The sequence below is a fragment of the Portunus trituberculatus genome, chromosome 47 (genome assembly GCF_017591435.1).
Source record: "Portunus trituberculatus isolate SZX2019 chromosome 47, ASM1759143v1, whole genome shotgun sequence".
Lineage (NCBI taxonomy): Eukaryota > Metazoa > Arthropoda > Malacostraca > Decapoda > Portunidae > Portunus > Portunus trituberculatus.
Genome location: NC_059301.1, coordinates 3754466 through 3769298, shown reverse-complemented (window position 1 = coordinate 3769298; position 14833 = coordinate 3754466). Strand labels below are relative to the sequence as shown.

Genomic DNA, 14833 nt, shown 5'->3' with positions numbered 1-14833 from the left:
TGATTGATTTAATAAACAATTATAACAAAGGAGGAGGATGGGCCTTGCCACCCACCCCCTGGGCAAAGACTTAAGGTTAAGTATCAAAAAAATAACTCTGGACAGTATACACAACATGAATACAAGTATTTCAATAAATAAATACACATATTGCACACCTTACTGCCTAGGACATCCTACAGTCTGGGAGCAAACTGACGATATTCATTGAGTATATCCCTGAGGGTGGCAGAGTCTAGGAGATGGTCAATGAGGCTGTACAAGTCATGCTGACCTTTTGGCCTAAATTTAGCAATGAGAGGACATTCCATGATATAGTGACGCAGAGCGTGTCCCCTTGGTGTAGCACACAGCACACACCAGGAGAAGCACTGACTTCCCAAAAGTATTTGCAGCCTAATCTGAGCCTCATTGCCACCCTGTCATGTGATGCCGTGTGTCTCCCGTAGCTGTAAGCACAGCTCTGGGAGACACGTGCATAATGAAGACTAGTGCTACTGCCCCTATGGCAACAAAGCTCCAACTGATCACTAATGCTACTTTGTACAAAGTCCTTAATGCTACTCTTAACATAACCCAGAGTGTACTCAGTGCCAGGGTCCAATGTGTCATCTTGTAGGGCACACTGAGCAAGGTGGTCTGCTTTTTCATTTAACGGGATACCCACATGAGAGGGTATCCAGATGAAATGGACCGTGGCACCGGCACCTTCTAGGGCGTGGATGAGATCAAGACACTTATTAACTAGATCACAGTCCATGTGGGAGGTGGATTGAAGGGCGTACAATGCAGCCTGACTGTCAATAAAAAAAATGTACATTCTTATGGAGAGGTGCCACAATGTGGAGTGCCTCCAGTACAGCATACAGTTCTGCTCTAGTGGAAGACATGGGTGCAGGGAGCCGCCTGGAAACCTCAGTGTCAGTGTAGAGACTGGCAGAGATGTAGTCACGGATGAACAGCCCACATCCATACCTGCTGCCATTGACTGACCCATCACAATAAACGTGAATAGCCTGAACGTGTGGGTACTTGGACAATTTAGTCATGAACATGGCTTGCAGCACATGAGGGACCCAGTCCCTCTTGGGCTAATGCAGAGAGTGAATATCAACACTGACAAGGTGAGGGTTCCAGGCGGGTTGCAGCGGTGACATAAAAACGTTAATACAAGCCTCGGCTACACCTAACACTTGTCAGTACTCCCAAGATCTTCCTGAGGTATGGTGTTGTAGCAGTGCGAGGATCATGATACAGGGGGGTCAGTGATCCCTTTAGAGAGTCAGAGCCCGTGCATAGCATCCGACTAATTGTGCGACAAGTCATTTCCTGTACCCTACACATAATACTTGGCAGTTGCAGTTCAGCTCTGAGGACTTCAATCCGTGCAGTCCTGGGGCATCCCAAGATTATCCGCATGGCTTCATTCTGTACAAGCTCCAGGGGACGGAGTTGGGTGGCACTAAACTGTATTAAAACAGGGGCAGCATAATCAATAAGGGACCGTACGACAGATATATAGAACATTCTTAGGACTGGAATGCCCGCCCCAAGGCCCCTGTTGGCTAGCAGCCGAAGTGGTGCTAGCCGTGGCAGACAGAGGACTCGAACATAGTGGACGGCTTGAAGAGACTTCCTAAAGCTCATCTGAACACCCAGGTACTTGGTCAGTTGCTTTGCTGGGCTTGGGTTCAGGCTTCGCAGGGCATTTCGCCGCGTCCCCTGAGCCGTCACCCAGGATAATGTTCACCACGGCGTACTCAATAAGCACCATGAACACAAACCTGGAGAAATAAGAGGAAATAACAACAAGGAACTAGAGTCAAAATGTGAGAAGATATAGTTGTCATTTTTGACGTTTTTTTTTTTTGTGTGTATAATTTTAGTGGTAGTTCAATGGTGTTTAGTGGATGTTATTGGGGTTTTAAGGCAGTTTTAATGATTTTAGGGATACTTATAAAAAAAGAAAAAAAGAAACCCACTATATAGACATAAAACAAGGAAAAAAAAAACACAAGATAATTCAATAAAACACACATACACACACACACACACACACACACACACACACACACACAATATACCATCAAACACAAAACACACATAGATTAATAAAAAAAAAAAAAAAAAAAAAAAAAAAAAAAAAAAAAAAAAAAAAATAAATAAATAAATAAACCTAAGGAAATGACCACCTCCCAAACACACAGAAACACTCACACGGTACAGGATGACATGAATATATCAATGGTTTTAATGTAGGAGACCAGCGGTAAGGAAGCTTGAGACTTGGCCTGTTGCGTGAAGAGCGTCAGGAGGGAAGTCACACCCAGAGTCACGCAGGCTGGGGCGATCTCAGGCTTAATCCAAAACGAGAGAGAGAGAGAGAGAGAGAGAGAGAGAGAGAGAGAGAGAGAGAGAGAGAGAGAGAGAGAGAGAGAGAGAGAGAGAGAGAGAGAGAGAGAGAGAGAGAGAGAGTAAAGAATAGGTGACATAAGAACAACGAAGAAACTGTATTATATTTATATTGAAAAAAAGGAAGGCTAGGGTAATTAATATGAATCTTTTAAACAGGTGAGTGGTGCAGGTGAGTGAGTGAGACAGGTTAATGGGTAAGACAAGTTAATGAGATAGAATGAGTAAAGCAAGTGATGCAGATGAGAAAAAAAAACTAATTAGACAGACGAATGAATGAGACTGGGTAATAACATAACATAACATAAATAATAGGATAACAAAGGGCCACCAGGGCTCATCTAGGTTATCCTGTATAGTCGCACAGCGACCTCGTCATCAGTACTTAAAGATACACTTACAAGTACACAATACATTATATACTAATTCTAAATATTTGGCCCATTAACAGGGCTAAGTCCTGCAGCGAAATCCTCTACAATTTGTGGTCCCCATACATGGGGATCATGTCTTGTTTAACTATAGTAAATTTTTTATAAAGACTATCATGCAGTGCTATACATAATTATAAATCTAATAAATTTAAGTGCTTATCTAATCTGTCTTTAAACATTGTCAAACTAGTGCTATTTACAACCGTCTCTGGCAATGCATTCCAGAAGTCTACCACCCTATGAATAAAGAAATATTTTCTTATATCTAACCTGCAGCCTTGCTTTCTAATCTTCCTGCCATGATTTCTAGTCCTATTTCCCTCCTCTAAGGTAAAGAAAGATCTCACATCTATGTAGTTTGTATCTGAGAACATTTTAAATAACTATCATATCCCTCTTATACATCTCCTCTCAAATGAAAACATGTTTAATTCCTTTAATCTATCTCTATACTCCAGGCACTTTAATGCTGGTATCATCCTAGTTGCTCTTCTCTGAACTGCTTCTAACATGTTGATATCCTGCCTATAGTGGGGTGACCAGGCCTGTATGCAATACTCTAAATGGGGCCTAACATAGGAATTATATAAGCTACGCACCACTTCCTTACTTTTATAACTAAAATTTCTATTTATAAAACCCAGGATCCTATTTGCCCTATTTCTTGCTTCTAAACATTGCTTTGAAAATTTCATAGTCCTGTCTATCACTACTCCTAAATCCTTTCCTTCCTCTACTGCCTCTAGCCAACATCCCTCCATCTCATAGTTAAAGTTTGTGTTGTCTTTACCTAAATGCATAACCTGACACTTTTTAGAATTAAACTCCATCTGCCACCTGTCTGCCCATGCTATCAGCCTGTCCAGGTCTCGTTGTATTCTGAAATTGTCCTTTTCACCCTGTACTGCACATGCTATCTTAGTATCATCTGCAAACTTTGATACTTTGCTACTAATTCCTATACCTAAATCGTTACTGTACACCAAGAAAAGAAGAGGTCCTAGCACTGATCCTTGGGGTACCCACTAACCACTTCCTTCCACTCAGACATTGCCCCATTTAATACTACTCTCTGTTTCCTATCAGAAAGCCATTCACCAATCCAATCAACTAACCTACCCCCTATCCCATGTAGTCTCAATTTGTACACTAGCCTCCTAAGCGGTACCTTATCAAACGCCTTGTTAATAACTAGATATATAACATCTATGCTATTTCCATCATCTAACTCCTTGGTAATATATTCTAAGATATCGAGCAAATTTGTAAGACAGGACCTCCCTGATCTAAAGCCATGTTGGGTATCTCTAATTAATCTATTCTCATTTAAATGCTCCCAAATACTACCCTTAATGATTTTCTCTAGTATCTTACATACTATACTAGTTAAACTGATCGGTCTATAATTATTTGCATCATCCTTCCTACCTTTTTTAAATATTGGAGTAACATTAGCTAACTTCCAGTCCTGAGGTATCTCAGCAAACCTAAGTGATCTTTCAAAGATTAACTTAAGTGCTTCAGAAATACTGTCTACACCCTCCTTAAGTACTCTGGCATGTAGCTCATCAGGACCACTAGCTTTCCTATCGTCTAGTTCAAGAATAAATTTCCTAATAATTCCCGGTTTTATATCAATATTTTCTAAAGCTCTTAAACTACTCGTCACACTGTTTGTAACAGGATTTCCTATTCTTTCCCTAGTAAATACTGAAGAAAATTGTTCATTCAATAATTCTACTATTTCTTCATTTTGATCCACTACTACACCATCTTTTCTGAGTGGTCCAATCCTATCCTTATTTCTTTTATCACTGACCTTGTAATAACTATATAATTTTTGGGATCTTTACTCCCAGCTCTAGCTAGTTTTATCTCTGCCTGCCTTTTACTTTTTTTTATAACCTTACTCAAATCATCTCTGACCTGTCTGTACCTAATCAAATCTACATCTTCCCCACTTTTCTGCAACTCTCTGTATGCCCTCTTCTTCTCTCTGATCTGGCTACCTATCTCATGAGTCCACCATAATGGCTTCCTGTTTCTCTGCCTTATATCTTTGTAAGGGATACACTGCATCACTATACCCTTTACTACAACCTTAAAAATATCCCACATCTCCTGTGCAGTTTCATTTCCAAAACTATCTTCCCAGTTTACCTCTCCTAATGACTGACGTAACCTACCATAATTGCCTTTCTGATAGTTTGGGACTCTAGTCTTATTCACTATATTATCCCTACCGGAATTAATGATAAATCTAATTATATGATGGTCACTGTTTGCTAAAGTCTCTCCTACCTCAACTTCTTTTAAACAATGAGAGACACATGAGGAAAAAAAGGTTAATGAAAGAGATAATGATTAAACTGAGTGAGATAGGTTACAAAAAAGATTAATTAGTGGGTGACAGGTGAGAAAAAAGATTAATTAGACATGGTAACTAGTGAGACAAGTAAGTAAGCCAAGTGAGTGAGACAAATAAGTAAGCCAGGTGAGTGAGAAAGGTAAGCCAGGTGAGTGAGACAGGTAAGTAAACCAGGTGAGTGAGACAGGTAAGTAAGCCAGGTGAGTGAGACAGGTAAGTAAGCAAGGTCTCGAGAGAAATAAGTAAGCCAGGTGAGTGAGACAGGAAAGTAAGCCAGGTGAGTGAGACAGGTAAGCCAGGTGAGTGAGACAGGTAAGCAAGCCAGGTGAGTGACACAAATAAGTAAGCCAGGTGAGTAAGACAGGTGAGTGAGTGACGCAGGTACCCACAGACATAATAACGACGAGGCAGGTTGGAATGTAGGTATGGAAGACGTAGTACCCGAGACATCTCTTCAGCGTGAACACCACCTCCAGGCATGTGAAGTTACCTGCAGAAGGGACGTGGCTGTTACTCATAAGGAAGAACGAGAAAGAAAGGGAGAAAAATGAAGAACACGGCCAGAAGAAGGAAGAAAGAAGGAAGGAGGAAGAAGGGAGAAAAATGAAGAACACGGGCATAAGAAGGTAGAAAGAAGGAAGGAGGAAGAAGGGAGAAAAATGAAGAACACGGTCATAAGAAGGTACAAAGAAGGAAGAAGGAGGAAGAAGAGGACACGACTATTAGAACTAAGAAGAAAGAAGGAGAAGGAAGAAGAGGACACGACTATTAGAACTAAGGAGAAAGAAGGAGGAGGAGGAGGATGAAGGAAGGAAAAACATGATTAAATAAGGATTGTTTACCACCACCATCACTATCATCACCACAACACAACGAGTCATCAATCCACCACCACCATCACCACTACCACACAACCCCACAGTCACCAAACCACCACCACCACACAACCCTCACAGTCACCAGACCACCACCACCACAACCCCCACAGTCAACAACCGACCACAATCACCACCACACAACCCACAGTCACCAAACCACCACAATCACCACCACACAACCCCCAGTCACCAAACCACCACCACAACCCCTAGTCACCAAACCACCACCACCACAACCCCTACAGTCACCAAACCACCACCACCACAACCACAACAGTCACCAATCCACCACTACCACCACCACATAACCCCACCGAGTCAACAATACACCACCACCACCAACGCTCATCTGTGGAGTACACCTGAGTGCAGTCTGAGGTGTAATTCCTGATGTCCTTCTGGGGGAGTTCTATGGTGGGGTCCACGTCCAGGGGCACCACGGGGTCCCACTCGAACACCAGCTCCTCCGTGGTGTGGGATACTGTGGGGAGAGAGGGAGGGTGAGAGGGGAAGAGGGACGGTGAGAGAGGGTAGTGGAGAGGGCAAGAAAGGGAGTGTTAGGGCCGTAACTTCAAACACTGGTCAGCTCTACTACTTTCAAAAGGCTTTAGTTGAAGTTATACTGTTTTAATTAATTATTATTTTTTTTTTACGATGTCAGTGACATATTACTAAGGTTTCTGCATAGTTAAAACACACACACACACACACACACACAGGAGTACCTTATGTCCAACGAAAAACAGGCCAAGTCACACACACACACACACACACACACACACAGGAGTACCTCATGGCCAACGAAAAAAAGGCAAAGTCACACACACACACATACTGGTTGAGTATCGTAGCAGCTTGCACAAAGGAAGGGCAGCTACCGTCACACTGTTATGCTTGATAAGATCAAAGATAGGTGGAAACGTTTTAACACACACACACACACACACACACACACACACACACACACACACGGCATAATACAGTAAATTATGCTATGTATGGACAAAGGGAGCCAAGAAAGGAAGGGATGGCAGCCGGGAGCCTACTGGCCACAGTGACGTCACGGCCTGGCGAGGTGGGCTGGCTAGCTGATGACGTCACTGCCCGCCTTGGCCTAGCTTAGCGGGCTTTTTTTTACGTACGTAAATAATTATGAAAATGGCCCCTCGAAAAAACGCCGCCAGGCCGGAATGCTTTCCATATTCTGACTTGGCACATACTTTAACAAACACAAAAAATATAAAAAGATTCCAAACTCCAGTAATATCAAAGATTTTTCAAAAGAACTTAAAATAAATTGTTGGAACCTTGACCCCCCCTTAAAAAAAAATAAATGTCCGCCCATTCTCACTTCAAAGGAACGAAACACAATCCTAAGAATATGAAAGGTCTTTTCCAACACTTAAGAGCGAGTTAGAGCCAGAAATGAATAATTCACAGGGAAAACAACATCACTATTGTTGGAACATTAACACCGTTACAAAACTATTCTACTCTACACTAACTCCACTCACCTTGAAGGCGAAACACTTTAAAACATATGAACTATTTTTTGAAAACAATAAAAACTTGATAATGGCTCAAACAAAAAATTTTCCAAGACGTTCCAGAAAATTTGGCGCCAAAAAACACCCTTATCTAACACAAAAACCACGCCAACAACAACATGCTGCGCCACACACACGCACAGAAAACACTTCAAACACAAACACATACTTATGGACAACATCAAATATTACTATTGAGCCCAAATAAACACTCCAGGAATTAAAGAAAATAATCCTGGATTCTGGGAGGGCTGGGACCGAGGGACAGTCATATTCAAAATGGCGGCGGGGCTTTGAAGGGGTCGACCCCCCATTTGAATTTCACTTAAACATTCACTAAACTTAAACCTGGCAATGGCGGCTGTGTCTGAACAGCTGCTATGAAAGCGTAGTAACGTGGCAGCATGTTGTGGCAAGACAGGCCTATAATAGAGAGAAATAAGGAATGAAATGGCGAATAGAAGAAGGATGTTAGAGGGCGGCGGGATCTGTGGGTGGGGAAACCACCCCCCAACCGTCCCTCCCACCTAACCCCTAAGGCCTAGGCCTTTAGAAAGGGCAAGAATGGTATTTGATGATTTTTCCTGAGTTAGCCTTTGGCTGTGACTGGCCTTAATTCAACACTGCCACACGGTTAGGGCTGGTTACCTGATAACGGAGTCCTACCTCTGCATGGTTCTGTTTTGTGGCGTACCAATCCCGATATAAGATGATTTGGAGACGAACAAACACCGGCGTAGTCTTGCTGTTGTCACTACCCTTGGAAACACTTAGAAAATCCCGTGTCACTTTCTACACTTTGTTTCACAAATCTTTAATATGTCATTAGTATCGTAAATGCACTCTTAAAATCCCGTGTCAATTCAACTTTTAAAATTTTATGTTGTAGTAGTTGCTTCAACTTGCTCACCCGCCCACTTCCTCCCGCCACGAGAGACTAAATAGGACTGAAAAGTCCGCAAGGTGGGTGGAGTGACTGATCAGTGATCCGATGAAAATATGGGTATTCCGTATTAACACCAGTTACTTTGTCGGTCACATATAGGAGAAAACTTTACAGAAAATTCATCACATTCATTTTAAAATGGCAAGACATGCGACAAGATTAGTTTGAGAATAAATTATCAGTAATTAGAGGGTGGTGAGGGAGAACCAAGGAATATAATATAAAATCCTTGGGGAGGACTGTGCTAGTTGAAGATGGGGAGCTGAAGAAGGCACGATATTTGAATCTATTGCTAATAATAGCCTGCTCTCCTTCCATCTTGGCTAACAATATAATGCAACTTTTGATAGCCTTTTCTTTTGCAACGCTTAGAACCATCACTAATGTCACTACCTCTACTATTTCTACTACCACTACTACTACTACTACTACTACTACTACTACTACTACTAATAATAATAATAACAATAGCAACAACAACAACAACAACGATAATAATAATGATAATAATAATAATAAGACTTCTACTACCACTACTAGTACTAGTACTGCTACTACTACTACTACTACTACTACTACTACTACTACTACTACTACTACTACTACTGCTGCTGCTGCTGCTGCTAAAAACACCACCGTCCACATGCAACGGATTTTATGCAACACTTCTCGATATGAATGCCCAATAACAACTTGATAATGAGAACAAGAATAAAATGAGGAAGAGATGCAAACTTAATTAATACTGGAACGAGAGAGCAATACATGGGTAGTCATGCAGGGCAATCATAATGAAGACGAGAGACAATCAGATGGAAGAACAAGAATAATGAGAACAAGGCACGCTGAAATGCATCGGAAATTTTTACTGAAAGGAAGACAATATATTGAAAAAAAAAAAAAAAAATTGATGAGAAAGAACTCACTTTCAAGGTAACAGCTTAAATAATGTATTAATGTAAATCTTAAAGTCGGAAAGATATTTTATTTTCCCGCCGTCGAGAACACGTTACAGAATTAGCGATGCAAGAAAATGCCTAGAATAAATGTTACGCATGAGATGAGCAGAATATTCTTTCGCTTTCATCCACTACAAAGCTGATAAAGCTAATCTGAAATACTTTGTCTCTCATAAGTACTGTTCTCAAAAGGCTACAGAGAAAATAAGTAAATTTTCATTGATATATTTTCACACTTGGTGCAGAATCCTTGTTAAGCTTGATTCACTGAAACATTTGAAAACTGCAATAATCTCTATCCGAGACTGCTAAAAGTAAACAAGTTTAAACACCATTTGAGAATGCGGTTCATGAAGGATGAAACAGAAATTACCTTAGTTGAATATTATAATAAAAATTCATATATCTATAGAAAGTATCCTCAGCCACAACATATCTTTTCATTATCTGTCCTTGCGTAATTAGATCCTCTACAGGTAGGGATAGAGACAAACTCAGGTAATGGCTTGAATTACACTAAGCTAAGCGAGACTAAATACATTCTCGTTTCCACATTGTAACAAGACACTGCAACACTTCAAGCGAGACACTTCAAGCATATGAAATTTCTCCCCATTAATTAACTTCCCTCCCTCATCCCTGCCTCTCTCTCTCTCTCTCTCTCTCTCTCTCTGAATGTGCCCCGGCATCGTCAGCAGCTTGCCAGTGAACGTGCATGGACGTGTTATAAATTAGTGTGTCCTTGCTTTGGTGAGCGGGAGACTGGACTAATTAATCTGGACTCTGGGAACTGTCTGCTTGTTTGTCTGTATGTTAACCTCTCTCTCTCTCTCTCTCTCTCTCTCTCTCTCTCTCTCTCTCTCTCTCCATTTCCTACCACGGCTAAGTATTCCCTTTAACTAGAAAATAAAATAAATAAAACCAGCGCTAAAACTAACACACATGTTCGCCGAAACACACAAAACACCACAAAATGCAAACACCGTGAATGAACACACGTGATGTTTTATATTCCCAACAAAATAAACCTCTCCACTCTCCAGTCCTACCCTTCATCTCTCCCTCTCTGCCTCTCTCCTCCCCGTCCTCTCAAGCTTACGAACACGAAACGCCATCAAAGAAAAAGTAATATTCGGTCTGAGCCTGACAAGCTCTAAGGATCTGAAGAATTAGCGAATCAGCTGTTAACCAGCAAAGGTGGTTTGGTATTGGTGGTGAAGAAATGGAAGGAGGAAAGAGAGGGAGGCAGGGAGGAAAGGTGGCAGGGTAGGAGAGCGGTGGTGTTACTTAACTGATGGTTATCTAATCATGTCCTTTGTTCAAGTGGTTGTAGTGGTGATTCGGTTTCGTTGTTGTTGTTGTTGTTGTTGTTGTTGTTGTTGATCTTGTCGTTGGTGATGTTAATGTATCTTGTAAGTGTTCGCCATAAGTGATTTTTACTTTGACCTTTATATATCTATCTATCTATCTATCTATCTATATATATATATATATATATATATATATATATATATATATATATATATATATATATATATATATATATATATATATAGAGAGAGAGAGAGAGAGAGAGAGAGAGAGAGAGAGAGAGAGAGAGGGGAGGAGAAAAAGCCAGCCAGCTAGCAGGCAGTCAGGCGGACAGACAAGCAAACAGACAGACAGACACAGTTTTACACCTCTCACTCTACATCAGTGTTTCCCGGAACGAGTACAAGTGCACTCATGAACTGCAGCCGCCCACTCCTGTCACAAATATCAGGCCTTGCAATAATGGACCCGTGACGTCAAACTGCTGGAAATTATTGTTCTTGGAAACCAAAAATGGCTGATAATGAGCGATCTGTTATCTTAAAATAGAAGACTGAGCTAGGAGGATAACTACTTCCTAAATAAAGTGGTGAATAAATGGAATAGGTCAATAATTAGGTTATTGATTTATTATGGAGCGTTAAAGAAAGATTAAACATATTTATGGATGAAGATGGTACTGGGAAATTGAAGGAAATGTTTCATACAAGGACTACATAATACGTGTAGGATTCACGGCTTCTCGCAGCTTCCATTATGTTATTGCGTTCTTAAGCATATCATTACCATATGTGTATTATTCTAGTTTTACGTCATGAAAAGTTAGATACTGAAAAGTTTCCAGGATTACTATCAACATTATTCTTCTGCATTGTTATATAGTAAGGCTGTGGAAAATATAGTTTAGTCTCATAATAACAAGATACTTGAATTCTCCTAAAAGAAAAATTGGAAGCTATCGAGCAACTTGAACACAAGGTAATACAAAATCATTCTGCTCAGTAATCATAGAAATGGGTACATGTAAAGGAATGCGCTTGTGTGTCCTCAAGCGTATGTAAATAACAGGAGTAGCCCAATGTAGAATATTAGATCAGTTTAGTCTAATGTTTTTTTTTTTTCATATTAAAGCTTAGAATAAGTAAAATGAAAATAAAAGCTAAAATTAGCCAATTACATCAAAATAAGTTTATCTATGAAAATAACTAAATCTTGAAAGGAAGAAAAACAAGAAAAAATATCAAATCTAATATATCCTTATCTATAAATTCAAACATCAATGAGAAACACAGATGAAGAACAAAACTTAAACAGGTCAATTGAAAAGTTCCATTCAGTAAAGGGATCTAACTCATAGGAACTAACATAGACGTGCAGCTTGGAACATATAAACAAATAAATAAGACGATAAATAGAAAGTTTACCCTGTATGTTCTCATGTATAGGTTCAAGGTACACAAGTAACATGATAACAAAAACTAAAGAGAAAAAAATAGGTATTGAAAAGATTCCCTCTGTAAGCTCACTGAAACCTTGGAACAATGAAAAGCTAAGCTGTTAAAAGATCAGTAGACATAATATGCTCTCATACATAGGTTTAGAAATTGTCGAGCACGCAAATAGGACAAATATTACTGCATAATGAAAACAATTCCAGCTGTAAAAAGTTGTAAGACTTGGACCCCTTAAATACATGCGAAGTAAAAAAAAAGAATCATAAAAAGACTTTAAACTAATGTATCTTCTTATAAAAGTTTAAAGCTCCCCTGACACACAGATAAAACAACAGTAACTTCCACTGAGAAAAGGGTAATTTTTCCTCTAAACGCATGAAAATATCGGAACACTTGACTCACTACCAAAAAGAACAAATATGTAACAACAGCAAAAAAAAAAAAAAAAAAAAAAAAAAAAACAATACCCTGGAAAATCCCTGAATGTATAGAAGTCTTGAAAGCTTGAACAGATATACCGTAACAAGTTAAATAAACAAAATTTTCACCCTCCCATAAATCTAAACATTAGAACACAACACCCAACAAATAGAGCAAAACAAACAAAGAAATAAACAAATAAATCTGTAGATAAATGACCTGACTCTATAAATAAAATGAAAAAAGAAAAGTTTCCTCCATTAAGCACACAAAAAAAGATATGGCGTAAAAAACCTGAATCAAATCATCCTTCTATCACAAAGAAATTAGTGACCACAGACCAAGAACTTACAGATGGAGCAAAGAAGAAAAATATCCCCAATGAAATCGAGCTCAGCCAGTAAACGTACCGAGTCCTGAGGCAGGTGACCCAGCGTCCACCTACACTGACAGGCAAGTGGCGTGTTCCTGGAAGAAAACAATAAAATAATCCTCATTTCTCTGGGAGGATAAAACTAGATGAGGGAAAGAAAGGACAGAGGCTAGGGGAATAGATTAGCTAAGGAAGGGCACTGGAAAGTACACGGAGAGGAAGAAAAAGGTAAAGGATGAATGAGAGTGATAAGGAAGGAGAGCAGAGGGTAGCTAGAAAGGGTAAGATAATAAGGAAAGAATGGAAAGTTCGGTTTGCAATCTTAAAAATCCATGCATCGATCAGTTGGGCTACGAAATATATTGTGATCTGAAAAATATAATTCTCTCTCTCTCTCTCTCTCTCTCTCTCTCTCTCTCTCTTACAACCACCCTATTCCTACACACACACACACACACACACACACACACACACACACACACACACACACCACATAGTGTAGTGGTTAGCACGCTCGACTCACAATCGAGAGGGCTCGGGTTCGAGTCCCGGAAGCGGCGAGGCAAATGGATAAACCTCTTAATGTGTGGCCCCTGTTCACCTAGCAGTAAATAGGTACGGGATGTAACTCGAGGGGTTGTGGCCTCGCTTTCCCGGTGTGTGTTGTGTGATGTGGTCTCAGTCCTACCCGAAGATCGGTCTATGAGCTCTGAGCTCGCTCAGTTACAGGGAAGATTGGCTGGGTGACCAGCAGGCGACCGAGGAGGTGAATTACACACACACACACACACACACACACACACAACATAAACATAGCACATTTCTAAGCCGTCGTTTGAGATGGGCCACCGCGTCACTCCAGCCAGCATCTCGTTTTACTATATAGGGCCATCACGCCGCCACGCACCACTATACACACACACACACACAACACACACACACACACGTTCCACCGCACACCACCACAACGCTCCTCCTTCCTTCCTTCCCTCCCACACTGCCTCTCTAACCACGCTAAATGTTTTCTCGTATCTACCCACCCAAACCACCACAAGACACAAGCAGTCACTTTTCCACCTCAGCCTCCTCGCACCAACACAAAGCGGTCATTCAGTCGCTCCTCCCGAAGCGATATCGCACATCAAACGGACTCTAATAGAAAGAGAGAAAAAAAAAAAAAATGAAAGGCAGATACGCATGAAACCAACACACTGACACCCCACTGAGCACAGAATCGACCCCTTCTCGCCCACCCCACCATACCAGGCTCCCGACGCACCCTACACCTCCACACCCACACCCCCGCCACTCTAGTCCCTTTAACCAGCGCCGCGCCGTCCCCGGTGTGCGAGGTGTTAAAGCTGAAACCCAAATATTACGTTGACATACGTGGGGCGCTGTCTCTCATATCAAATTTATACACAATATATATATTTAGGCTATGTTATTTGTGCTCGCCACACTAAAGGTTTTTGGCTTTAAGTAAAACAAGATTTTTTTTTCTTTCATTTGATGTTGCTGTTATTGGTGTTTATAGTGGTTGTTGTTGTGATAGTAGTAGTAGTAGCAGTAGTAGTAGTGGTGGTAGTAGTAGTAGTAGTAGCAGTACTAGTAGGAGTAGTAGTTCTAGTAGTAGTAGTAGTTGTAGTAGTAGTAGTAGTAGTAGTAGTAGTAGTAGTAGTAGTAGTAGTAGTAGTAGCAACAACAATAGTAGCAGCAGTGGTGGTGGTG

General features: G+C 40.7%; 1 protein-coding gene across 2 annotated transcripts; it reads right to left on the bottom strand.

Moving 5' to 3' along the window:
* Positions 1–1541: 1541 nt before the first annotated feature.
* LOC123520499 (glycine receptor subunit alpha-2-like) lies at positions 1542–8560 on the bottom strand. Of its 2 annotated transcripts, none has more exons than XR_006679279.1 (5): positions 8306–8560; positions 6436–6573; positions 5604–5704; positions 2218–2357; positions 1542–1784 (listed from the first exon to the last, which is right to left on the bottom strand). XR_006679279.1 is itself a non-coding variant. In XM_045282801.1 (5 exons), the coding sequence occupies exons 1-5, from the start codon at positions 8311–8313 to the stop codon at positions 1637–1639; spliced, it is 516 nt and encodes a 171-aa protein (XP_045138736.1). In that variant the 5' UTR covers positions 8314–8560; the 3' UTR covers positions 1542–1636. The 2 variants fall into 2 exon arrangements, 1 of the variants encoding a protein (XP_045138736.1); XM_045282801.1 differs by having other exon boundaries at positions 6455–6573.
* Positions 8561–14833: the final 6273 nt, after the last annotated feature.

Coding starts and splice junctions, on each gene's coding strand:
- LOC123520499 (XM_045282801.1), bottom strand. Junction 2,358..5,603: donor GCCTCGTCGTTATTATGTCT/GTGGGTACCTGC, acceptor TTTTGGATTAAG/CCTGAGATCGCCCCAGCCTG. Junction 1,785..2,217: donor TTCATGTCATCCTGTACCGT/GTGAGTGTTTCT, acceptor TTATTTCTCCAG/GTTTGTGTTCATGGTGCTTA.